We start from the raw sequence: 26202 nt of genomic DNA on the forward strand, positions 1-26202 counted from the left end.
AAGGTATTAAAGTATTGCTTTGAGTATCCAGTTACTTTTCATTATATTATACTCAACTCCCATTTTATTTTTTAAGATTTTATTTATTTGAGAGCAAGACAGGAGGAGTGACAGGCAGAGGGAGAAGGAGAAGCAGGCTCCGTTCTGAGCAGAGAGCCAGACGTAGGGCTAAATCCCAAGACCCTGGGATCATGACCTGAGCCGAAGGCAGACCCTTAACCTACTGAGCCACCCACGGGCCCATACAGTTAAAGCCTTTAATGACTGGATTACACTGCTGCCTCAGGCTTCACGATTGGGAATCTCAAAAAAAAGTTATTTTATTCATTTACTTGAGAGAGAGAGCGAGCAAGCACACACAAGCAGGGGGAGGGACAAATGGAGAGGGAGAAGCAGGCTCCCCACTGAGCAGGGAGCCTGATGAGGACTCAATCCCAGAACCCTGGGATCATGACCTGAGCTGAAGGCAAACACTTAACCTACTGAGCCACCCAGGTGCCCCCATTTTATTCTTTTAATTGATTGCTAATAAGATAGTTAATAAGGAATACCATTTAAAACAATGATGGGGATGGGTAGATGGGGAAGAGGGGTAATTTCCAGAGATTATTTTGAGTATTTTCTTGATTGGTAGAAGAAACACATTTGGATTGTAGAAATTTTAGAAAGAACACATTAATATTTTGGTATATTCTAACCTTTTTTCCTTAATAGATTTTTCTTGAATGTAGGCATCCAACTTAAAGCAGCAAAATGGTATTAATTATAACAAAGTTTCATTGATTAAAAAGAATGTGTGTTAAAATACACCCAAAACAGAGATGCCTGGGTGGCTCAGTCGGTTGAGTATCTGCCTTCAGCTCAGGTCATGATCCCAGCGTCCTGGGATCAAGTCCCACGTCTGGCTCCCTGCTCATCAGGAGTCTGTTTCTCCCTCTGCTGGCCGCTACCCCTGCTTGTGCACGCTCTCTCTCTCTGGCAAATAAATAAAATCTTAAAAAAAAAAAAGATTTGAAAATATACTCAAAACAATTATCGTGTAGAAAATATCTCAAATTTCTAACAGTAGTTATTTTGGGGAAGGTAGAAGGTTTGGTTTATTGAGTTGTGGAGGCAAAAGGATATTTTGGCTTTATCTCTAATATTCTAATATTTTAAAAAGAATAGATTCAGCATAGGGGCACCTGGGTGGCTCACTTGGTTAAGTGTCTGATTTTGGCTCAGGTCATGATCCCCGGGTCCCGGGATTGAGCCCGTGTCTGGCTCCTCACTGAGCAGGGAGTCCGCTTCTCCCTCTTCCTCTGCCCCTCCCCCCACTTGTGTGCGCTCACACTCTCTCAATCTTTTTCTCTCTCAAATAAAAATAAAAAAAATCTTTAAAAAATTAAAAGAATAGATTCAGTGTGTTACATAAGTAATCAAATATTAATTAGAAAAGAAAATAAATCTGGGGCACATGGTTGGCTCAGTCGGTGGAGCATGCAACTCTTGATCTTGGGGTCGTGAGTTCAAGCCCAACAGTGGGAGTAGAGATGCCTTAAAAAAATAAAAAAGAAATGCAAAAACAAAAACAAAAAAACCCAAACATAAAAAGAGTTGCCACATGCATAAAATAAATTTTGAAAGGGGTGATGAATGAGAGTTAACATGTCTAGTCTTGGCAGAGAAAACAATTTTAGGAGCCTTGCCCTTACTCTCATTTCCTGACTCATTAGTTCCCAAACAATTAAGAGCACATCACATGATTGAGAAATGTTGGAATCATCACAGTCCTCAGAAATTCAGGTAGCCAGACTGGTTTTATTTTTGATTTTCCTCCAGAAAAATGTTCTGATTATCAACTTTCAGTGACTCTTAAAGGAAACACTGATTACAGTCAAACAACTTAATTTAACAAACATATATTGAACATCTATATATTTTTAAAATATTCAGGACCATTTGGAATTACAGAAACAGATACTCCATTAGGAGATTAAATCATTTAACTGCATAATTGTGTTTTCATCTTTAAAGCATGTACAATTCACCTGAAATTTGATGGCTACAGCACTTTTTTTCTCATTGTGATGACTTCAGAACAGCAGATGAAACACCAGGGACATCAGATGATTGGGCTCCAATATACCCACTGTGTATAACAGGGAGCATCTGTTAATACTACAGGCATTAAGGCAAAGTTTATGATACCTCACCTTGCATGATTTTTCTCTATACTAGGTCTTTAATTGGGATGGGGTTGGCATTTCTGAAGGCAGCATCCTACATATATAGGAGTTAGAAACAAGAAAGAGATATATGCACCTTGGCTGAGGCATACATAACCCAAGTAATGAGAAAAACTAAGAATGGAATGACCAATTGTATCAATTCATTGTTCTCCTGGTACCTCCATTTGATGAGTCCTCAAATGCCACTTCCTTTAAGTCTTCAGATCTCTTTCAAAAGCTTCAAAAGCCTTGAGCCACATACACCTTCCTCTCCTCTACTGCCTAAGTGTTTTAAGAAATGGTATGTACACCCTTAGGTTGCCTAGGTAGGCAGAACATACTGTTTTATTATACTGTTAGGTGGAATTCTGTGAAAGTGTTTTTAAAATAAATTGTTCACTCAGTAAAGAGGAAGAATAGATTGAGCTAGTTAAATATCCAATTACAAAGGATGTTATAATAAAATACAGCTAAGATTAAAGCAAAAAGAGCCACAATTCCTTATCTATAATTCTCATATCCAAAAAAGGCTCTGAAAACAAAGTTTCTTCCTAAATTTGCTGACAAAACTTACCTGACCTGAGGCTCTTTATAATCTTCAGTTACCACACTTAGTGGTGCTATTCATACATTCACCATACAAATATTAGTGTATTTGAGAATGGTTGCTATCTTAAGACTCTTTTGAGAGTTTGAGTAAAATATAAGTACTCTATTAGTTTTCTAAAATCTGAAAATTTTGATTTTAAAACAACTAGCCCTAGCTTTTCAAATAAAGGCTTGTCAAGCAGTATTTCCCTAACCTGTTAATGATACGGTGATACTATCAAACCCAAAGATTTTTATATTTTTATTCCATGGTATGTCATGAGGATGGGTCACCAGGAAAAGAGAAAAGGCACGTTGGAACAGCTATAGGAATAAACAGGCTGCATCAAAAACTGACACAGAAATGATCTGGTAAGTGATGTAGCTATAAGACAGTATAATTACTAGAAACTATTACTGCATAAAGACAGCATACAGCACTGCTACTAATAGTTGTCTGCATAAAATGAAAAGTCCCACTCTTTTGAAGCTTCTTTTATGTATAGTGCTTTAGGACATTCTGACTTAGTTCTCAACCTGTTTAAAGTTAGATCTCCTAGAGAGCTTTCTATAAATAACCTATGCATGAGCCTCACCTTCAGATATTCTGATTTACTTGGTCTAGACAGGGGCCTTGGCACGTGTTTTTAAAAATGCTCTACACCTGGCTGGCATGTAGAGCATGCAACTCTTGATCTTGGGGTTGTAAATTTGAGCCCCACGCTCGGTGTAGAGATTACTTAAAAAAAAAAAATCTTGAAAAACCAAAAAATGCCCTATATAATTCTCACGTGCTGCAAGAGCTCTTAAAAAGTCCTAATACCCAGGCTCTACCCCAGAACAGGTAAATTGGAATCCTTGGAAGTGAAGCCCAGACACAAGTATTTCTTTTAAAAGATGCTCAGGTGATTCCAATGTATACCCAAAGGTGAAAACCAATGATAGAGACTCCCTCCGTTGCTTGGATTAAGGATTAAGGGTGTCAACTGTTTTTTTTTTTTTCTTTCTTCCAGAATCAACTCAGTTCTCAATTATCACTGTAGTAGTCACAAGTAAAGAAGTCTAAGCTTTATCCACTCTAATAATGGTGGCTTATTCATGGAATCTCTCTTCAATTTAAATTTAAATTCAAAAGAAGGGGGGGAATGTATGGAAATCACATGAGAAATATTTTTAAATACTTTCAGCAAAATAATCCATACCATATCAAACTCCTTTAGCATACAATAAATAACACTGAAGAACAAACACAAAAGTAGAATTCATTTTAGTTGATTCTATATTGTACAAGAGAGCATAAGTTAAGCACAGAATAGGAAATCATAGCATCTTCCAATGAATTCTAGGTAGCAAATAAAAAAATAATTACAATAGTTTTCCAGTGACGAAGTGTTCAGGGTGCCAAAGTAACAGAGTCCTACACAAATTTCAAAGAAAGCTAGAAAATACATTAAAAAATATTAAATTCAAGATAATTTCTGCTCAAAAATCAACTGAAATATAAGTAAGGTGCACATTTTTTCGATAGAAGGTAAATCTGTTTTTACTTAAAAATAATTTTTTTCATGCATTCTAATGGTCATATGAAAAAGACATTTAGTTTTTTTTTCATTACTAACCCTGAGGAAGGAAGAACATGTGGAGTAGCTCACTAAGAACCATACTCCGTACTTTTCACAAGTGGAAATGGCAAGTAATGGAAGAAGTGAGGACTACACTTATTCAGGCTTCCACACACATCAGTTTAAACCACCCAAAACTAAAATTTTGGTAACTGGCACAAGTGGTATTACACTTTTAGTCCAACATACAGCAATATTTAGGGATAGTATAGCTTCATTGCTCACGAAGCTCTATTCAGCAGAAGAAAAATACGAATAAATTCTATGTACACTTATCTTTCACTACAAAGACGTTAGCTGTTACAAGGGAGTTAGAGGAAAAATGTGGAATTTCATCACAATGAATATGGGAAGAGCTGGTATTTCCTCTTTGCCCATTACAATGATTCTTCTTAGGATGAAATTTGGAATTGCAAAATTAGCTAAATTTACTGCAGTTTCAACCTTTGTAAATGAAAAAAGTTCACTCCCTGGGCCAAAAACCCCAAGCAGCAGTTGGAAGTAAGAGGGCAATGACGACAGAAGAAAACAGATTCACTGCGTTGTTATCAAGAATCGGTTTTCCTGCTATGTACTTCACCTCATTCGCCGGGCTGTTGACCACCATGCCAGTGCTTTCATCTAAACCTGTAGTGGAAAAGAAGCAAGTGAGGTGAAAGATCCAAATGACTTGATTTAAAACAAATTAGCTTTTCTCCTCCAAAGAATACAATCTTTGAAAGAGTCTCAACCACTTATAAATTACCTTCAGTGGATAATTATACGGTGAGAGATATGGAACCCTTGATTACTAAGGATTTTTTTGAAATGTGAGTTTTAGTACACCTCAATACTGTTCTCTCAACACTGCTGGAGTTCCTTCACAGGAAGAAGGAAGAACATTAACAGCAGAGAGAGCATGAAACTACAAGATTAGGCCTCCAAGACCAACCTGTGAGGTCTCTGAGAATAGGGATCATGCCTTCAGCCTCTGCAATGGAAACCCAGGACCCAGCATGGTGCCACCACAAAGGAGGCACACAAAGAATTTACCGAAGGAATTAATCTTTCCCACAGCCTACATTAATTTTTTCAGCCCACTCAATGTGATCAGAAACTTCCCCAGTTAGAGCCCAGTGTAGAATAAAACCTAGGTTCCTAAACAAACAAAAAAACCCAAAAACACAGGAAGGGAGGGGGAGAGAGAGAGAGAGTGTGTGTGTGTGTGTGTGTGTGTGTAGAGTTAGTGACCTTTAGCTTGAACTAAAATCAGACTGCTTCCTCCTTAGTATTTAGATAAATGCATCTGAGAGAACAAACATTGTGATAGGTGGGGAGCAAAGCAGGAGGGCAAGAATAGTATCTTGGCACATGAAGAGAACTGGAAGGACTGTACACAAGGAAACTCCCCAAACTCCCAGCCTCTTAACTGTATGAGTCAAAGGAGAAAACATGTTGGTCAGAATGTGGAGGAAATACACACCTAATAGAATATGTTAGTACACTGAAATGACAAGAGAGCCTCAGAAGCAAAGCATAGAAAATTCTGGGGAAAACCAACTCCCATATATCTTGAGTGGGGCTAAAAATTCAGTGGGGACAGAAAGCATTATGTCACAGTAGAAAAATAGGTCATATGTGTACATAGTACAATAATTCTCTCTCGAATGGACTTGGAAAACAGATGGAAGGTGCAGCATTAAAATGATCTGATCCTAAATGTTCTGCTTTCCCTGGGATTAGGTGAAGTCCCCAAAGCAAAAGCATCTGTTTCCTGCACTATCACTATCCTGCACTATCACTATGTTTCCTCCCCACACAGCTTCTACTCATTGCTCTGTGGGACTAGTTCTCTTTCAATTAATTTAACAAAAAAAAATTTTTTTTTTTTTTTTTCTTGGAAACCAATTTTTTTTTTTTTATTTATTTGAGAGAGAGAGTGAGAGAGAGAGAGAGCACAAGAGCGGGGAGTGGGAGAGGGAGAAGCAGACTCCCTGCCGAGCAGGGAGCCCGATGCGGGACTCGATCCCGGGACTCCAGGATCATGACCTGAGCCGAAGGCAGTCGCTTAACCAACTGAGCCACCCAGGCGCCCTAAAAAAAAAAATTTTTTTAAATCAAAATTGTAGAAAAGACTGTCTGTCATTCCTGGCCTCTTGATTTCCTCTGTCTTTGGGATTGTTTTCATTGCCATGTTTTTCTCCCCCACATTTCTTTCCCATTTAATACACCAATAAGTTGCAATAATAAAGTGATGTTCTTACCAGTAAATTGCATTGTAGCTCCTAAATATGAGTCTACAACTGATCCCAGTAATCCAGCCAGACCCCCAAATGCAATAATTGGCCACTGGGGAGCAGAAATGTCTAAATCATTAACAAAAACCAACTGTGTGAGGAAGTACGTGATGCCCACAAAGGTACCACCAAGTAGACTGGAGGCAAGGCCCACCATTGTGACCCCCCCATTGGTTCCTGAAGAAAAAACACAGATAAAATAATCTGGTTAACAATCAACAAACACACATAAAATCAAGGAAAGCAAAAAAAAAAATTTGGTACCCATCTTATCAAGACTAATTCAAAGAAAAGGTTCTCTTTCATACAATCCAAAGACCATAGGTCTAGTTAAAAAGGAGTCTTTTCTCCTCATTAACTCATGACATGCTAAGCAATGCAGGGGAATGGTTCAATGGAGCCAAACTGCCTGGTTTCAATTTTAGTTCTGCCATTTCTTCTTCTTTTTTTTTTAAGATTTTATTTATTTATTAGAGAGAGAGACAGCTAGAGAGGGAACACAAGCAGGGGGAGTGGAAGAGGGAGAAGCAGGCTCTCCGCCGAGCAAGGAGCCTGATGCGGGGCTCGATCCCAGAACCCTGGGATCATGACCTGAGCCAAAGGCAGACGCTTAATGACTGAGCCATCCAGGCGCCCCAGTTCTGTCATTTCTAAGTTACGTGACTGTAGTTAAGTTACTTAACTTCTCTTAATTTCCTTGTTAGTAAGGTGGAAATAATAAAAGAACCAATTCACAGGAATATTAAGGGTATTAAGGATAATGACAATAATGATGAGAAAAAATGACAAGGACATGAGGAAGAAAAAGAAAAGGAGGAGGAAGTGGGGGGAAGACAAGGAGGAGAAAGGAATAAGAAGGAAAGGGTAGGTGATGACAAAGACAAAAATGTATTGTTAGTAGTAGTTGTTGATAATGGTAACAGGGAACTGAGATCTATGTTAAAGCACTAACCACATAATAGGTCCTCAAGAAACACTCTTATCATTCTCTTCCTTTTCCTCTCCTGATATGTCTCTGTTTCTGTACTGTTTATCTAGGACTTGCTAACATTTCCTGCAAATATTATTTCTTATCATCAATTTAATAGCCGACAGCAATTTTCCAGTTAAGGAGACTAACTAAAATTCTTAAAAGGCTCTTAAGTAAGAAACGCAGTTAAGTCAGATTTTTTTGGTTCATTTCATTTTTTTTTTTTTTTAATTTTTTTTAAAGAAAGTTAAACAAAGACTCACCAACTGGAACTTTTTCCCAGGTTGTTATTAGCCTTGGTGGGCTTTTACTCAGAATGGGGCCAACTTCTGAAGCCCACGTGTCTCCAGCAGAGCAGGCCAGTGCAGCCAGAAGAGACAAACACATCCAGGAAGCAGTGTACTGCTTGGAAAAATCTATTGGGATTTCGCCGGGGCCATTTTCTATCATGTACAGCAGGGCCAGCTCTGTGGGCACAGCTCCATTACAGAACACCTGAACCCAATTCCTATGCCCGCCTACAAACAAACAAGTAGATAAAAGGGACAAGAAATGCTTTCTCCTCAGAAGGAAAATCATGCAGTTACAGGAACTTAAAGTTTAAGGAAAGAAAAATGACTACAATTTTAAAAATGACTAAAAGTCAGATGGTACCTTTGCCTACATTCTGTATTGTTTTAAAATAATTAATGATAGATTTTAATGCTTCTAAAAATCTGCTGTTACTATTGTGGTGAAGTAATGATAAACTAAATTAGGCCACTACTTAAAAGTTATTCTCATACAAAATTTATCTGTTTCAACAGTCTAAACATGTTCTGATTATAAGCTTATAGTATCTTAGGATGAAATAAGTGATGTCAAACATAATTCATTTTACCTTCTTTGTATTCTGAATCTAGACGCTTCTTTATTTCTCCCTTCCATTTAGTGAGTTTTGAAGAAGAAAGGAAAAACATCAGCAAAGAGGTAAAAAAGCTGAAATTTGCAATGGTTAGGATAAATCCAACCACAAGCCCTGAAAGAAACACATATATACACAGAATTATACTCAGTCCATACATTAATGTTATGAAAAAAAGAATGGAATTTTTTTCAGTTATTTTTTACATTATAACCTGAAATGTACATTTCTAAAACATTTTCATTTTTACCAGTTCAGGTATTACCAAATAGTAAACTAAATGTTGGTTTGATTAAATTGAGATATATTTTTTACCATATTTTGACCTCCTTTCAAACTATGAATATATGAATACGTTATTATTATAAACATACTTTTTATAATCAAATTGTAGAACACACTAAATAGTAGTTATTTATTATTAAACAGTGCATATTATATATAACATTTGGATAGATAGCTTACTTTCCAAATTAACTGTGGATCTTCCCAGGGAGGTTAAGATTGTAGAGTCTTTCTAGCTTCTAATTTTTATATTTTCCTCTCATAGCCTGGATCTTTTTTTTCTACCTGCAGGCTAGCTTTTATGCTTTTCAGAGAACTTTCAAATGCTCTTTTGCTGAGCCTCATAAACTATGTGAGAAAATGGAGATAGTGTTTCTTAGCTATGTTTTACTGTGTAAATCTAGGAAAATAATCCTGGATTTTATGTGGAATTAAAAATGGAATACTTTCTATAAATGTGATTTCAGAATTTTAGACTTTTTTTTGTTTCTTTTATTTGGGCAAAGAAGAGAGGGAACATCCTTCATTTTTCCATGAGTGACCAATTTCAAGGAAGGCTTATAATACCTACAGTCTAATCAGGAGAATAAACAAGAGTGCACACATGCATGACTGCATGTACAAGCCGGGGGAGGGGCAGAGGGAGAGGGTGAAGGAGAGAAGCAGATTCCCAGCTGCGTGAGGAGTCTGACACAGGGCTTGATCTCACAACTCTGAGATCATGACCTGAACCAAAATCAAGAGTTGGATGCTCAACTGACTGAGCCACCCATGTGCTCCCCTCTAGGTAATTCTATTGAGAAAAATGCACATCTGCTGGAATTAGCTTTTTAAATTACTCAGATAGGGGCACCTGAGTGGCTCAGTTGGTTAAGTGTCAGACTCTTGATTTGGGCTCAGGTCATGATCTTAGGGTTGTTAGATCGAGCCCTGGGTGTCAGGCTCTGGGCGTGGAGCCTGCTTGGGATTCTTTCCCTCTCCCTCTATGTCCCCCCACCCCTCACCCAAATGACTCAGATAATCCTTAAAGGCCTTTGTTACAAATTTTGAAAATGTTCTTAGGAGTAAAATTGGTGGTTGAGGTAGCAGAGTATCCTTGTTTCTATTACCACAATGGTCAGTTAATACTACAAAAATGAATGAAACAGGATTTGGGGAAGATGAAAGAGTAGGAAGCACCAGGAAATCTGTCTTCCCACCTAGACAACTGCACTGGCAGAATCTGTCTGACAAAACTATTTTGGAGCTCTGGAGTCTACTGAAGGCTTGTAACTTTCAAGGGAAGGCTTGGAAGGGAAACTGCAGTTAATTTTGGTCAATTTCGGTTCTTAAGAGTGCAGCAGCTATCCATCTATCACTCCCAGCCCCAGGGCAGGCAGGGCAGGAACTGTAGGTTCAGCCTGCACACAGCTTATGGGAGCTAGGTTGGGCAATAAGGACTTGTCTTCCACATATCAGGATTTGTATTGTGATCAACGACTGTGGCTTCTGATTATGGAGGTATAGACATAGAGGCTGGAAGCCATTGTTACACGCCACTCCCCACTGTTGCAAGCCCTTTCTTGTCTGGCTGAAGGGACTTCCAAAGGATTTAAAGGATCAACACCAACCCCCCTTCATTTTTCTGTTTTTCCTCCTTTGGAGAGCCAGACATTAAAGACTAGGACATTCAAAAGAAACTGCATTTATGGGGGAAATTAGAAAGTCCTAGTGCATACCCAGGGAAAGGTATGGGCTCAGAAAAGACTGGGAAGATCTTAGGTTTACACCTCAAGCTGATGCCTGACACAGAGACAGCTGCAACAGTCAAAAACAAGACAAAATAAAACAAAAAAGAGCAAAACCTGGGGACAGAGGAAATTCTGATTTCCAGAGTTACCACGTTATTAGATTTAAATGTCCAGTTCTCAACAAAAATATCACAAAGCATATGAAGAAACAGACAAGTATGGCCCATTCAAAGGAAAAAAAAAATCAATGGAGGCTGTCACTGGAAGGGCCAGATGGTGGACCTACTAAGCAAAGACTTCAAAACAACTGTTTTAAAGATGCTCAGAGAACTAAAAGAAGACATGAAGAAAGTCGAGAGAACAATATGGAAATATTAATAAAGAGACAGAAATCTAAAGAGAAACTGAAAGGAAATACTGGAGTTGAAAACAAGTCAGTAGAAATTCAAAGGCACATTTGAGCAAGCAGAAGAAAGAATCAATGAACTTGAAGACAGGCAATGGAAATTATCCAGTCTGAAAAACAGAAAGAAAAAAGAATGAAGAAAAGTGAACAGAGCCTGAGGGACATACAGGACACTATCAAGGAGAACAACATACACATGTGGGAAATCCCAGAAGGAGAAAAGAGAGGGAAAAGGGGGCAGAGAAATTATTTGAAGAAATAATGGCTGAAACCTTCCCAAGTTTTATTTTTTTTAAACTTTCCAAGTTTGATGAAAGACATACATATAAACATGCAAGAAGCTTAGTAAACTCCAAGTAGAATGAATTCAAAGACAGCCACATCGAGACACATTATAATCAAACTGTTCAAAGACAAAGACAATCTTGAAAACAGAAAGAGGTAAGCAACTCATCACATATGAGGGATCCTCAATAAGATTATCAACAGATTTCTTATCAGAAACTTTGGAGGCCAGAAGGCCAGAGGCCAGAAGGCATTGGGCTGACATACTCAAGGTGTGCAAAGAAAAGAAAAAAACCTGTCAAACAAGAAGCTTATATCCAAACTATTTTTCAAAAGTAAAGGAGAGGGGCGCCTGGGTGGTGCAGTCAGTTAAGCATCCAACTCTTGGTTTCAGCTCAGGTCATGATCTCAGGGTCCTGGGATTGAGCCCCACATTGGCCTCCACACTCAGCATGGAGTCTGCTTGAGATTCTCTCCCTCTCCCTCTGCCCCTCCCACTCGTGCTGTCTCTCTCTCTCTCAAATAAAAAAATAAAATCTTAAAAAAAAAAAGTATAGGAAAAATTAAGAGAGTTTGTTATTGATGTTATGCTGGCAAAAATTCCAATTAGAATGTTACAACTTTAGGATGTTAAATGTAATTGTTATGGTAACCACAAAGAAAATAGTTACAAAATATACACAAAAGGAAATGAAAAAAGAATTCAAACATTTCACTACAAAAAATTAATTAAACACAAAAGAAGACAGTAATACAAGAAATGAGGAACAAAAGAACTATGAGAGAAACAGAAACAAATAGCAAAATGATAAAAATAAGTTGTTTCTCCTTAGTAATTACTTTAATTCTAAGGGAATAAGGGTGCCTGGCTGGCTCAGTTGGTAGAACACATGACTCCTCATCCTGTCAGGGTTGTAAATTCAAGCCCCATGTTGGGTGCAGAGATTACTTTTAAAAAAATCTTAAAAAAAGTAAATGTAAGGGGATGAAACCCTCCAATCAAAAGACAGAGATTGTCAAAATAAAAACACATAGTCCAATGCTGTCTATAAAGAACTCACTTTAAATCTAAAGACACAAATGGGCTTAAAGTAAAAGGACTGAAAAAGATATTCCATGCAAACAGTAACCAAAAGAGAGCAGAGGTGGCTATATTAATACCAGACAAAACAGATAAGCTCACTTCTTATGTGACATAACCCCATATTTTTTCTTCCTTTTCACACTTCCATTCTTTCTGGTGTAACAAGATGCTCTAAGCTCTTCCCAAACCTAGTTTTCCCCAGTCCTGGAACCAGTCATTTATTTCTCTGAGGAGCTTTGGTTCATTTTAGTGGGGAAGGATATTGAAGGTCAAGATCTAGGCTCACAGTATGCTCATTGCTATTGGAGTATATTTGCTTTTTGCGGACAGGGCAAGTGAATACACACACACACATATATATGAGCATACAAATATACACACATGCATATACATGTGCATATATACATGTATATATATATACGTATTTTAGAAATCACAAGATCACACCAATAACTCCAATTACAATCCATCTCTATAGGTTTTCTCTTGCTTTTCCCCATTCCATGTTAAGAACCTGGCTTCAAACAACAATGATGATTTCACTCATTTTTTTCAATCACCTATCACATCTAGAACTTTTAGAACCACACTAAAATAGTTTAGGATTTGTTTGCCATTCTCCCTTTCCCTTAACCCAAGACTGAAAGAATATAATTAAATGCTATGTTCATAAGTTTTCTTTTTTTCCCTCCAGTGTGCTTATAGTATTGATTTATAATACAATTGGGTTCATTTGTTTTAATTTGCTTTCAGTTTTAGATTTTCCCTTTTCCCATCCTTACTATTTTATTTCTTAAATATGTAGAACACTAGCATGCTTTCAAAAGTCAAACTTAGAGGGCGCCTGGGTGGCTCTGTTGGTTAAGCGACTGCCTTCAGCTCAGGTCATGATCCTGGAGTCCCAGGATCGAGTCCCACATCGGGCTCCCCGCTCAGTGGGGAGTCTGCTTCTCCCTCTGACCCTCTCCCCTCTCATGCTCTCTCTCACTCTCAAATAAATAAATAAAATCTTTAAAAAAAAAAAAAGTCAAACTTAGAAAAAAAGGTATACTCAGAGAAGGGTCACTTTCTCCCAGGTCCCTTTGCCCCTCTCTTCATATTTTGCTCTCCCTCCATTCTTTGTAAATATTGTTTCTTAGTTTGTCATTCCTGTGTTTCTCTTTATAAAGTATACAAAATGAATGTTTTCTTATCTTCCTTTCTTCTTTACATAAAAGGTAGCATTCTCTATGTGTTCTTTCCAACTTATAAGCACATTTTTTTTTAAGTTAAGCTCTACGTCCAACATGGGGCTTGAATTCACAACCCCAAGAGCAAGAGTCACATGCTCTACCTACTGGGCCAGCCAGGCACCCCTATAAGCACTTTAAAAAAAAATATTTTATTTATTTATTTGACAGAGAGAGGGAGAGTGAGCACAAGCAGGGGGAAGGGCAGAGGGAGAGGGAGAAGCAGGCTCCCCAGAGCAGGGAGCCTGACAGGGGGCCTGACCCCAGGACCCCAGAATCATGACTTGAGCTGAAGGCAGACACTTAACCGACTGAGCCACCCAGGTACCCCTTTATAAGCATGTTTTAAATAATAATTTTATAGTCCTCCTTTTGGGGAGAGAATGTGCTAACTCTGGTATTGAGCACTTGGGTCAGTGGCACTCAAGAAATTTACATTCTTTGTTAATTAGTCTCTTACGAGTTTGGCTGCTTTAAGTCTAAATTTCCAGTTTGGGGTAGGGGTTCTGAAAAGAATCCACCTCTGGCCCTGCAGGGCTGGGGACTGGTTTCCCAGAATGTGATAACCACACTAAGGCACTGCTATCTTGTGTGGCCCTATCCAGGCTGCCTGCTTGTATTTCTAAGTACAGGTATTTCCATCCCTGACTAACTTTATCATTAACAATTTCCATTCTCAGGGCACCTGGCTGGCTCAGTCGGTAGAGCATGCAACTCTTAATCCTAGGTGAGTTCAAGCCATGTGTTGAAAGTGAAGCCTGGTTAAAATTAAAACAAACAAAACAAAACCAAATTCCATTTTCTGTAACTCTTAAGATAAATATATTCAGTTTGGTTATATAAAGATTTTTGTTAACACGTTAGACAAAATTATTAATAGAACATATATTAAACAGGTGTTAAGTATTAAATAGTATCTTCTTAAATAATGGAACAGGGGCGCCTGGGTGGCTCAATTGGTTAAGCGACTGCCTTCGGCTCAGGTCATGATCCTGGAGTCCCGGGATCGAGTCCCGCATCGGGCTCCCTGCTCGGCGGGGAGTCTGCTTCTCCCTCTGACCCTCCTCCCTCTCATGCTCTCTGTCTCTCATTCTCTCTCTCGCAAAAAAAAAAAAAAAAAAAAAATCTTAAAAAAAAAAAAAATTAAAAAAAAAAAATAAAAATAAATAAATAAATAAATAATGGAACAGGGGACCAGGTTTCTATTTCTGTAAAACCTCTTTCTGTTGGGATGCCTGGGTGGCTCAGTCAGTTAAGCATCTGCCTTCGGCTCAGGTCATGATCCCAGGGTCCTGGGATTGAGTTCCGCATCGGGCTCCCTGCTCAGCGGGGGTCTGCTTCTCTCTCTGCCTGCAGCTCTCCCTGCTTGTGCTCTCTCTCTCTGACAAATAAATAAAATCTTAAAAAAAAAAAAAAAAAAGAAAGAAAGAAACTCTTTCTATTGGTTAGTTCAACATTCAGGTACCACAACTAGTGACACATTTACTGACTGATCTATCCAGAGATACTCAAATATTGGCATTTTACTCAGGTTTAGCACATTTTAATTGAAAGTGCAAGAAATAGGGTAATACTGTGTAAAGTACTAATAAAGTGCTTCAGCTCTGGAACTGAACAGTCTGGAGTTCAAACCTTGGCTCCTCTCTTTACCTCACTTTGACTAAACGTTACCTAAGCATAAGCCTCAATTTCTTATTGGTGAAATAATAACAACAACAATTCCTTCCTCATTGGCTTGCTGTGAAATGTTAAATGAGATAATTTTTTTTTAAAGATTTTATTTATTTATTTGACAGAGAGAGAGCACAAGCAGGGGGAGCGGCAGGCAGAGGGAGAGGGAGAAGCAGGCCTCCCGCCGAGCAGGGAGCTGGATGTGGGGCTCGATCCCAGGACCCTGGGATCATGACCTGAGCCGAAGGCAGACGCCTAACGACTGAGCCACCCAGGTGCCCCTGTTCCACTGTCTTTAAACAAACTCAGAGTAAGGTGGCCCTAAAACACCCTACACTGAAATGCTACAAATCATCTACATCCTTTTTACTTCAATCACCTTAAAATACCACATGAAGTGATCAATGTTCATATTGATGCCAGGTTCAGAATGAGGAAATAAATTCAAGGCAATGTACTTTGAAAGAATGATTTCTTTTGTGTAGTCTAAACATATCCTGGTATTTTTTGCAACTCCTAGCTATGTCTGAACTCTTAAATCAGTAACTGCTGTCTCCAGTTCCTGTCTATTACATCTCCCCCAAACCACCTCTGGAATCTCTAATTGTGAATGATAAGAGTTGATATGCATAACAAAAGGGTGCTCTCAAAGCACTTCAAGATTCAAGAATTATTACTGCCTACTGAATTTTAAATACGTAAATTCTGCACTTAACAGAGCCATATGGGGAAGTAAAACAACACTGTCTACAAACATCTCTGATAGCAGGAGTAGACTTATACCAAAAATTTCAACTAAGGTGACCTGGGTATTATAACCCTGAGAGGCAGAAAAGGGAAAGGCAGGACTAAAATTTTATAATTTAATAAAGTCAAATCTAATAAATTCTATCACAGGTAATCTACCTACAGAAAGACTGTGGGAATCAATTAACCCAAAATACAGAACACAAAGGCCAAAGAACCAGAAGTTGGCAGACTTGTTGAATCCTGTACAAGGGATGCGACCCTTTGACCTAAGTATCTGCAATATCTGAGATAGGGAAATTGAAGGACTCCATAAAATTCTGCTTTTGCTCCTTTTCCTTCTTCTATTCTTGCTAGGACCTGAGCCCCCACTTTATACATGCCTCATAATGCAAATACTACATGTCCTCTTTGTAAGGGACAAGGAGTTAATGATTCCTTTAGACTAGATAACTTCTAAGGAAGGACCAGGTGAGAATGACCTGAGGAAGCTATCACATGCATATTCCAGAACACTGGCACTAAACATCTGGATGCCAAGGAATAACATCTGGGCCCTTGTCTTTGTTCTTACTGATTCCTGAATGCCTAAGAGGGCACACACACCGAACCACAATCCTCAATAAAACCCCAGACCCCAAACAAAGATGGGACTCTCTCTCCTTTCCTTTCTGAGTCTCCCAGACACTATCTCTATCTGCACTCTCTATATATCTTCAATAAACACTGCTTTCCCTTCCTGCTGGCTCACGTTGGATTTCTATCCTGCACACAGCCAGGGACTCCGTTGGCCAGTCCTGTGGGACCCCCTCTGGATCCTAGACCTGGCCTGCTGGTATCATATCGACTGTTTCTCAGACTTAGTACTCACCAAAGAAATTTTTCTAGTTATACTCTGACTTCTCAAATGGCCTGACTACAACAGAGCATGCCTGAACAGTGATGTTTGTATTTCAGTCTGCAATTGACTAGTTGTGTAGATATTTTTAAAAGACACACTTTATTATCATTATTATCCTTTTTTAAAGTAGGCCCTGACGCCTGAGTGGCTCAGTCCGTTAAGTGTCTGCCTTTGGCCCAGGTCATGATCCCAGGGTCCTGGGATTGAGCCCTGCACTGGGCTCCTTGCTCAGGGGGAAGCCTGCTTCTCCCCCTCCTGCCTGCTGCTTCCCCTGCTTGTGCTCGATCTCTCTCTCTCAAATAAATAAATAAAATCTTTAAAAAGAAACAAATAAAAATAAATAAAGTAAGCCCTGAGCCCAATGTGGGGGACTTGAACTCATGACCCTGAGATCAAGAGTCACATGCTCTACTGAGTCAGCTAGGTACCCCAACTAGTCTGTATTTTATCAGATTAATAAAGTGGCATTCTGACTCATATACCAGTCCCATGTGACAATGAGCACCATAAACTGGTTTTCTTAGGTCTGATCAACTCTGGGTACCTGACAAAACAAAGCTTCTATTTCAGAGAGACTGAACACCAGACCTAACTATGGTGACCCAAAGAGGCAAGGCCACTCTTGTGAGACTACGTGAAGCACAACCACTGGCCTTTCTAGAAAATTCTCCATTTGCATGCACTTCCACTACACTTACAGCATATAGTTCTGGGAATTAAATGCCTCAAACCCATCTCTTTTATCATCTGTGTCCCGTGACTAAAACTGTAAGCTCTCTGACAATGGGATTTAAATTCTAAGTGCCCAGAACAGTGCGTGGCATATAGGAGACCCTAACTATACATTTGTTAAATGCATGATTGAAAAAAAAATAGGAAACAACTAAGCTGAATAGTCTTGGTAAGTGAAATTAAATTTAAACTTGTCAAGTCAAGGGATGCCTGGTGGCTCAGTTAAGTGTCTGCCTTCAGCTCAGGGTGTGATCCCAGGGTTCTGGGATCAAGTCCCACATGGGGCTCCTTGCTCAGCAGGGAGCCTGCTTCTCCCTCTGCTTGTGCTCTCTCCCTCTGACAAGTAAGTAAATAAAATCTTTAAAAAAAAATAAATAACTTGTCAAGTCAAAAATCTGATGACCAGATTGTCCATACTAAGTTCAAAGGAACACAATGAACAACTGGACTATATAATACCTCCTTGGAGCAAATCCTCTACACAGTGCTTTACAGTTTATAGTCACTTTCCCATATATCCCCTCATGTGATCCTCCTCATTCTAGAAATAATCTCTCTCTCAATCTCTCCCAAATAATCTCTCTCAAAAAATCAAAGAGAGCAGACGCCTTCACTTGTGTCCATCTTAAGCACTGCCTCAACCCCTCCCCTCTTCTATCAACACTGAGGTATGTGTTCCTGTGTCATGGGGGACTCTTTTAACACCCAGATCCTGAAGAAGTTCTGAAACTCTTCTCAATCCCAAGCACCCTGAAGGCATGATATGGCAAACCACATTAAAATTCCTAGGACTGTGAACAGTAATAGTGGAAGGAGAACAGTAACAATAACTAACATTTATAAAATACTTATTATGTGTGCCAGGTACTGTGCTAAGCTTTTCACACGGATGACTCTTCATGGTAAGTCAATGCTGTAGATAAGATCACTCCTTCTCGTTTTACATATAGGAAAAGTACAACGCTGAGAGTTTAAGTGATTTGTAGTCATACTCCAGGACAGTATTCCCAAGTACTGTATAATTTGAACTAGCATTAGTTTTTTGTCCTTAAGGAAAAAAAACCTTTAAACAAAAGATACCAATATTCATGGAATGAAATGATTAGAAAAAGAACAGAGGTTTTGGGCGCCTGGGTGGCTCAGTCGTTAAGCGTCTGCCTTCGGCTCAGGTCATGATCCCAGGGTCCTGGGATCGAGTCCCACATCGGGCTCCCTGCTCAGCGGGAAGCCTGCTTCTCCCTCTCCCACTCCCCCTGCTTGTGTTCCCTCTCTCGCTGTCTCTCTCTCTCTGTTGAAAAATAAATAAAATCTTTAAAAAAAAAAAAAAGAACAGAGGTTTTAAAATCAGTGTACATTATTTCCTAAGCACATATTCAAAGCATGAGACACAGAAGCATATGATGCACTCCCTGTCTTCAGGAAATTTGTAATATGGCTGAAAGCAGATAATAAATCACTAACAGTGAATGTTTATATAATGCTTTGTAGCTTTAAAAAATGTACTGTCCCATACATTATTTTGTTTTGTTTTTTTTTCCCATACATTATTTTGTACATCTGAGCCTCACCAATAAGCCATAAGGAACTATTTCATAAGAGATGAAAAAATTGAGGCTTCAAGGAGTTAGGTAATGTGGTAAAGTTCACAGAGACAGCCAAGTGGCAGTCCTAGAATTCAAATACATACCTTCTAAATCTAAATCAAGCTAGGTAGGAGAGGAGTAGAGGCCCAAGGGCTAGAAGGCAGAAAAGGAAATGGTAGCAGGAAAGAAACCTAAGTAGAGGGATGCCTGGGTGGCTCAGTCAGTTAAGCGGCTGCCTTCGGCTCAGGTCAGGATCCTGGAGTCCTGGGACTGAGCCCCACATTGAGCTCCCTTGCTCAGCGGGGAGTCTGCTTCCTCCTCTCCCTCTGCCCCCAGCTTGTGCCCACGTGCACACTCTCTCTCTCTTGCTCACTCTCTTTCAAATAAATAAATAAAATCTTTAAAAAAAACATAAGAGATCAGAAAAGGAAGAGAAGCAGGGCAATATACAACAGGGAAACCAGAGGAAGACAGATTTCAAGAAGGACTTGACTCTTCTTTCTATACATCAAGAACAATAAAAACCAAGGCAAGACTACCTGAGAAAGGACATTTTTAACAAAGCATAACTCTGTGTGATTATATTCAAACAGAGGGGGCTCAAATTATTTGCTATAAATGAGTTAATACTTCTAAAGTGCCAACAGCAGTGCCTGGTACATGGTATGCACAACATAAGCATTTGCTAAATAGATAAATCATAACCATTCCTAATGTTGATTATATGGTAAGATAAAATATAAATATGTCAATATGTCAGTTAACTGCAATTCTCAACTACCCCAAAGAAGAAAAAAAGTCCTTGAACAATGTTTCTCAATTATGAAGAAAGAAAATTAGCAGGATTCTTAAGAACTGGGCATAATAATGGGCGCCCAATAAATGTTGGCTATGTCAACGCACTAAGAATTTTTTTTTTAAGATATTTATTTATTTATTTATTTGTGAGAGAGAGAGCGAGCGAGCAAGCGCACACCCGAGTGGGGGGGAGGAGCAGAGGGAGAGGGACAAGCAGACTCCGTGAGAAGCCTGACTCAGGGCTCGATCCCACAACCTCGAGATTATGACCTAAGCTGAAATCAGGAGTCGGACATTCAACCCACTGAGCCACCCAGGTACTCCTGAGCTAAGAACTTCATAATGATTATCTGATTTAATTCTTACTGCAACCTGTAAGAATGAAATCAGAGGTAGATCAAGGTTTTGTAGGGCCTGAAGCTTATAAATTAAAAAAAAACAAATACAAAAATATCTTTTAGCTTTGTAAAATTTACAAATCCATAGGACCCTGAGAGCACACTGCTAGGGCTCTTCTCAAGGCCTTGGAGCTTACTATTGCAAGTGAAGATGCCATTAAGTTTAAGCTGTTATAACTTCATTGTATATCTTTCTTTAGGTTGGATATTAAAAATCTCATTTCAGGGGTGCCTGGGTGGCTCAGTTGTTAAGCGTCTGCCTTCAGCTCAGGTCATGATCCTGGGGTCCTGGGATCGAGCCCCACATCGGGCTCCCTGCTTGGCAGGAAGCCTGCTTCTCCCTCTCCCACTCCCCTTGCTTGTGTTCCCTCTCTCGCTGTCTCTCTCTGTCATATAAATAAAATCTTTATTAAAATAAATAAATAAATAAATAAATAAAAATCTCATTTCACCAAAGAGAAAACTGAGGCACAGGGAGGTTAAGTGACTCTCCCAAAGCCGTAACTATTATTCAAACTCATCTTGCCTGATTCTAGCACTTGCTCTTTTATTCATCATGCTATTTTGCCTCCACGAAGGTGTGCTCTAGTTTATAAAACTTTGAGAAACCTCTGCTCTATGTGAATACAGTGGCAGCAGAGTGTGTTTACAGTGCTAAATTAGGGTTAATGACCAGCAGTATTTTGAAGGTTGGGTAGATGGCTTCAACACCTGCCGGTTCTAGGAGGGGCATCTGGGTGGCTCAGTCAGTTAAGTGATCGACTTTTGATTTAGGCTCAAGTCAAGATTTCAGGGTCGTGAGACGGATCCCTGTGTTGGGCTCTGTGCACTCACCACAGAGTCTACTTAAGATTCTCTCTCTCTCGGGTGCCTGGGTGGCTCAGTCATTAAGCATCTGCCTTCGGCTCAGGTCATGATCCCAGAGTCCTGGGATCCAGCTCTGCATCGGGCTCCCTGCTCAGCGGGAAGCCTGCTTCTCCCTCTCCCACTCCCCCTGCTTGTGTTCCCTCTCTCGCTGTGTCTCTCTTTGTCAAATAAATAAATAAATAAATCTTTAAAAAAAAAGGTTCTCTCTCTCCCTCGGACCCTCCTTCTCCACACGCATGCTCTCTCTAAATAAATAAATAAAATCTTAAAAAAAAAAAGACCTGCCAGTTTTAAATAATCATCATTCTGTAGTGATCTCATCCTATGTGTAGTATTTGGGGGGGAATCCTCATGTCTTGGGGCTTATAACACTGGCAGTATATGTAAGTCCCAATGTCACACCAGATCATATCACCCCCTTGATTTGAGGCAAGGGAGATTCCACCTAGTTTGAAATAAAATCTTTACTGTGGGGAGCCTGGATGGTTCAGTCGGTTGAGCATTGGTTTCAGCTCAGGTCATGATCCCAGAGTCCTGGGATCGAGCCCTGCATCAAGCTCTGTGCTCAGTGGGGAATCTGCTTGGGATTCTCTCTCTCCCTCTGCCCCTCCCTCGCATGAGCTCTTGCTCAGACGCACATGCTCCCTCTGCTAAAATAAAAAAATCTTTAAAAAAAAATCTTTACTGTGTCCCATAAGCCTCCTTATTACCTGGTCCTTGCCTATTTCTTTAATTTTCTATGTTCCTTTTTTTTTTTTTTTTTTTTTTTTTTTACTATTTTCCAGTCAAATGAGCCTTATTCTCACACCCGAATAAGCCAGGGTATATGTCAGGGTCTTTACCCATGTTATTCTGTCAGCTTGGAACTTGCTTCTCTCAGACCTTGTCATAGCTGGCTTCTTCAGGTCTTGGTTCAAAACTACATCCTTAGAGAAAAGGGTTATGCTTGACCCTATCTACAAAAGAATGCACACAACCCCCAACATACACACTTTATTATCTTAATTTTTCTCATAAATTTTATCATTATATAAAAAGTTTTATGTATTTTGTAATCTAATTGTTCTAAAGAATGAAAGTTCCATAAGAACTTGAAACCTTGTTCTTGTTCACAGCCATACCCCCAGTTTCTAGAAGAGTGGCATATGGTAAGTGCTCAATAAATATGTCCTAAAAGAACAAAAATTTGGCATATCCCTAACCCAGTTCTGAAAAATAAATCTAGGATACTTAGTTTGGACTGCTTTGCTTGAGGCTACTAATAACAATTTCCAAGAGTGATTCTTCCCAACAGCTCCTCCACTGTACATCTAGCAGGAGTGCTCCAATGTTTCTGCTAGCAGGTAATACAACTAAAAGAGCAGAATAATCAAGGAACTCAAAAATCTATCCTATTAATCTACTTGGTATCAATTACAAAGTTAAATTTGTACATTGCACTGAGTATGTCAGTATCTGAAATTTTGACAGAATAGGAATGCTGAGCAATAAATAACTATCATTATCTAAAATACATAATGGGATTTATAGTCTCATATGTTCAGAATTTAGAAAACATGAGTTTAAATTATATAAGCAAGCACTTATTATATAAACTTTTAAAAGAAACACATACCTCCTAAAGCCCCACTGTGGTCTAGACTTTTCTTTTTAAAGCCATTAGAGACGATCAAAACAGGAACAACAACAGAAAACAGCCAACGCCAAGGAGAAATAGGCTGTAAATTACCTAAAAAATTAAATTCACAGGTTAGTCTTGGCTATAAGCTTTGATAACTGCATTCTGGATTAAAATATTGTCATAAGTAGAGAAACTGAGATGAAGTCACCAAAGTAAAATAACTATGTTAAGACTTGTGTATTTCCAGAGAGACAGTCCTTTTGGAGAATGACCAAGTAAGTCCTGTCCAAGTTTTGATATTTCATACATATTTGGAGATTTGAAATGACTCTAGTTCCCCATTGTTTTGGAAAGGAGGCACGTATTAAATCTCAACAATTGTATAGAGCAAACTATTTTCTTAGCAGGATCCAATTCTTCTTCTTTCTGCCTTTCAGAGAGATTTATTTTTTAAAGTAACATTCTTACAGGCTACACACCTCCATTCAACAATTAGCAACTGATTTTTCCAAAGGTTGCATCCACCTCACAGATGTTTCTTTTTGTTTGGCTAGCATAATGGTTTCAAACCATTGGGAGTCAATATTTAAAGATTAGGAGGTTTCATATAAAAATCCAGAACCGTGGCTACTGTTTTAAAAACTGGATGCTCAGGCCCACATGGCAGAATTGACCACAGTGGCGAGAGGCCACCCCCTTTAGACAAGTCAGCTTTCTCATTTAAAGTTCCCACCATTCCTGACTCCTAGACACCAAGACTAAGTGAGTATAGTGAAGAAAAATGTGAACTATTGCTAGAGCCCATGTTTCTATCAAAAATGGGAAAATGGAAGATAAAGCGGGCCAAATGTTCAACAAAAATTCTATTTCTGAAAATGAAATCTTCTCAACTGTTTAAGATGCAAAGATCAGGTGCCTGGTTCCAGAGGGGCACTTTGGTTTACAAATCCTGGTTTATTCCATTGAGTTCAAGTCATAGTTATTACCAGCACAAATGAGAATCTTCTCTCATACCTCTTCTCCTCAAACCCTCATCCCCTACTGTGAATCATTATGAATGAACCTGAAGACCACCCATTCGGATTATTCACATGTCTCTGCAAAAGGCGAAGGTCTGAAATGGCAATCCCTTTCTCACTCGACTTTTCACTTTTCTTTCAGCTGAACAGTACTCCATTTTTATAGGAGTACCAAGGAAATTTCTGTAAAGGCATACTTACGCTCTAGGGAGTCTTCAAAACTGTAAAGGTCTGAGTCCAGAGTATCTTATGTATATGCGGTGAGGCTTCAGATTTTAAAGGAAGCCTGTTCTTTTGAAGTGACCAAAGAGCAGACAAATCCTCCAAATCTCCAAATGGAAACATTACACCACCTTTTATTTTTACTGCTGTTTTTACAGGATACATAAAACTGATAAACTAGTTACAAATATTCTTACTAAAAGCATCACTGCAATTGCTTTACAAAATTGTATTTCATTTCACTAATTTCTCATGAAGATAGATGTAATAACTACACACAACATAAAAATGTATTTTGAAATATGCTTAATCAGTATTATCAGAGGTGGTGTTTCTTAAAGGCTCTGTACAAAGTAGTGCTTATATTTTAATGTTGGTAAATTAAATTCAGGCTGTGGAAGTTAAGTAAACACAACAATTTACAACCACTCAGAAGATACAAGTTTTGGATTTCATTAATGATACAATTTTCAATTCCACCAATCAGATTATAGAAAAACAACTCAGAACATTCATACTTACCATAATAGGTGCTTGCAGTCATAGACATAATCCAGAAAGCTAAAGAAATGCAAATGATCAGGCTCAATATAACTATATTAGTTATCATCTTTATATATTTTTTGCAAATATTGTCGTCAAGATCAGTCATGGAAAATAACGATATGAGCCCGAGGGGGAAAATAGTGTTTCTAAGGAAAAATAAGTCATTTAAGTTGCCAGCAAAAAACTCGCGCAGAGGCCAACATAAATGCCAACATCTTCCACCGACCTAAAAAATAACATAAACCCCAACTACTTCCGAAACTGCGGCTGATGGAGATCTCAAACTCCCGTGAGCGAGGTTAAGACCTCACTGGAAAAGCAAAGCTCATTCCCTCTGAGCGCCAGGTCCTATGCGTGCGGTCACTTCACACCTGAGCTCCACAGACAGGAAGACGAAAGGAAAGCGGAATCAGCCAATCGCCGGTCCTGGGACCGCGGGCTCCGCCTCCACCACACGCACACGCGCTGACGCCGGTTGGGGGGGGAGTGGTGGGAGAGGTGGGGAAGTGGCTCTCGGCTGCAAAGAGACAGGGTGCACAGCCAGAACCAGGGTGAGTTCCGAGGGTGAGCCCTGCGCGGTGGGGCGCGGTCACATCGCCACAGCCACTGGCGCCGCCCCAGAGTTCAGGTCCAGCTCGCCAGGGCCAAGCCCCGCGGAGCTCAGCCGCGCACCGAGTCGCGTCTTCGCTTACTGTGCGCAAGCGCCGCGGCCATCTGGGGGCGTGGCTTCGCTCACGTGAACTTTTAAAGGGCGGTTCCAAGGACAGGCGGCCTGGCAGAAGCACCCAGGGCTTCTAGGGATTGTAATTCTCCTCGGAATACGGATCTGGAGCCTTAGATCCTTGCGTTTGAGAACATACTCAAACACGGGAGGATGAAACCACCACCAGGGTAGGAGTATAAAACAGGAGTGCAAATGAATTTAAACCCAGTAAGTCCATTTCAAGCATAATCGAATACTTTTTCATTTATAAAGAGTTCATGCCATATAAAATATGGATTTTAAAAAATATTTATTTACTTATTTTAGAGAGAGAGCACAGGTGAGGGGAGGGACAGAGAGAATCTCAAGCAGACTCCCGCTGAACCCGGAGCCAGTGGTGCAGCTTGCTCCTGGGATCCTGAGATCATGACCTGAGCGGAAATCAAGAGTCAGAGGCTTAACCCACTGAGCCTCCCAGGGGCCCTTAATATTATGGATTTTTTTTTTTTTTTTTTTTTTTTTAGGGGAAGGGTGATATATTGTGTTGTAGGAGCAATTTTATGACTGAGAAAATTATTTAAAATGACACTGTTTAGTACCTATAATCTGCTGGACATTGCTGGTTGCTAAAGATGTAAAGATAAAGCCGGGCATAGTTCCTGCTATTGAGCTGAAATTTATTGTCATGACACCACTTACATTGTGGAAATCTGTTCCTACACCTCTCATTTTAAGTGTGTGCATTCAGTCAATTCATTTAGAAAGAACGTCTTGTTAACATTAAGTCTGAATCTTGTGGCTTATG

General features: G+C 39.4%; 1 protein-coding gene across 1 annotated transcript; it reads right to left on the reverse strand.

Moving 5' to 3' along the window:
* Positions 1 to 1780: 1780 nt before the first annotated feature.
* Positions 1781 to 25403, reverse strand: TMEM19 (transmembrane protein 19). The gene is made up of 6 exons (XM_032420514.1): positions 24671 to 25403; positions 22902 to 23015; positions 8547 to 8684; positions 7930 to 8184; positions 6664 to 6873; positions 1781 to 5047 (listed from the first exon to the last, which is right to left on the reverse strand). The coding sequence occupies exons 1-6, from the start codon at positions 24798 to 24800 to the stop codon at positions 4884 to 4886; spliced, it is 1011 nt and encodes a 336-aa protein (XP_032276405.1). The 5' UTR covers positions 24801 to 25403; the 3' UTR covers positions 1781 to 4883.
* Positions 25404 to 26202: the final 799 nt, after the last annotated feature.

The sequence above is a fragment of the Phoca vitulina genome, unplaced genomic scaffold (assembly GCF_004348235.1).
Source record: "Phoca vitulina isolate PV1807 unplaced genomic scaffold, GSC_HSeal_1.0 scaffold23, whole genome shotgun sequence".
NCBI lineage: Eukaryota > Metazoa > Chordata > Mammalia > Carnivora > Phocidae > Phoca > Phoca vitulina.

Bases quoted from the DNA above. Each gene is read 5' to 3' on its own strand.
- TMEM19 (XM_032420514.1), bottom strand. From the start codon at position 24,800: ATGACTGATCTTGACGACAATATTTGCAAAAAATATATAAAGATGATA. The intron at 8,685-22,901 runs GTATGTGTTTCT...TGTTTCTTTCAG, and splicing joins CCACAGTGGGGCTTTAGGAG to GGCTTGTGGTTGGATTTATC. The intron at 5,048-6,663 runs GTAAGAACATCA...TTTCCACTACAG, and splicing joins AGCTACAATGCAATTTACTG to GTTTAGATGAAAGCACTGGC.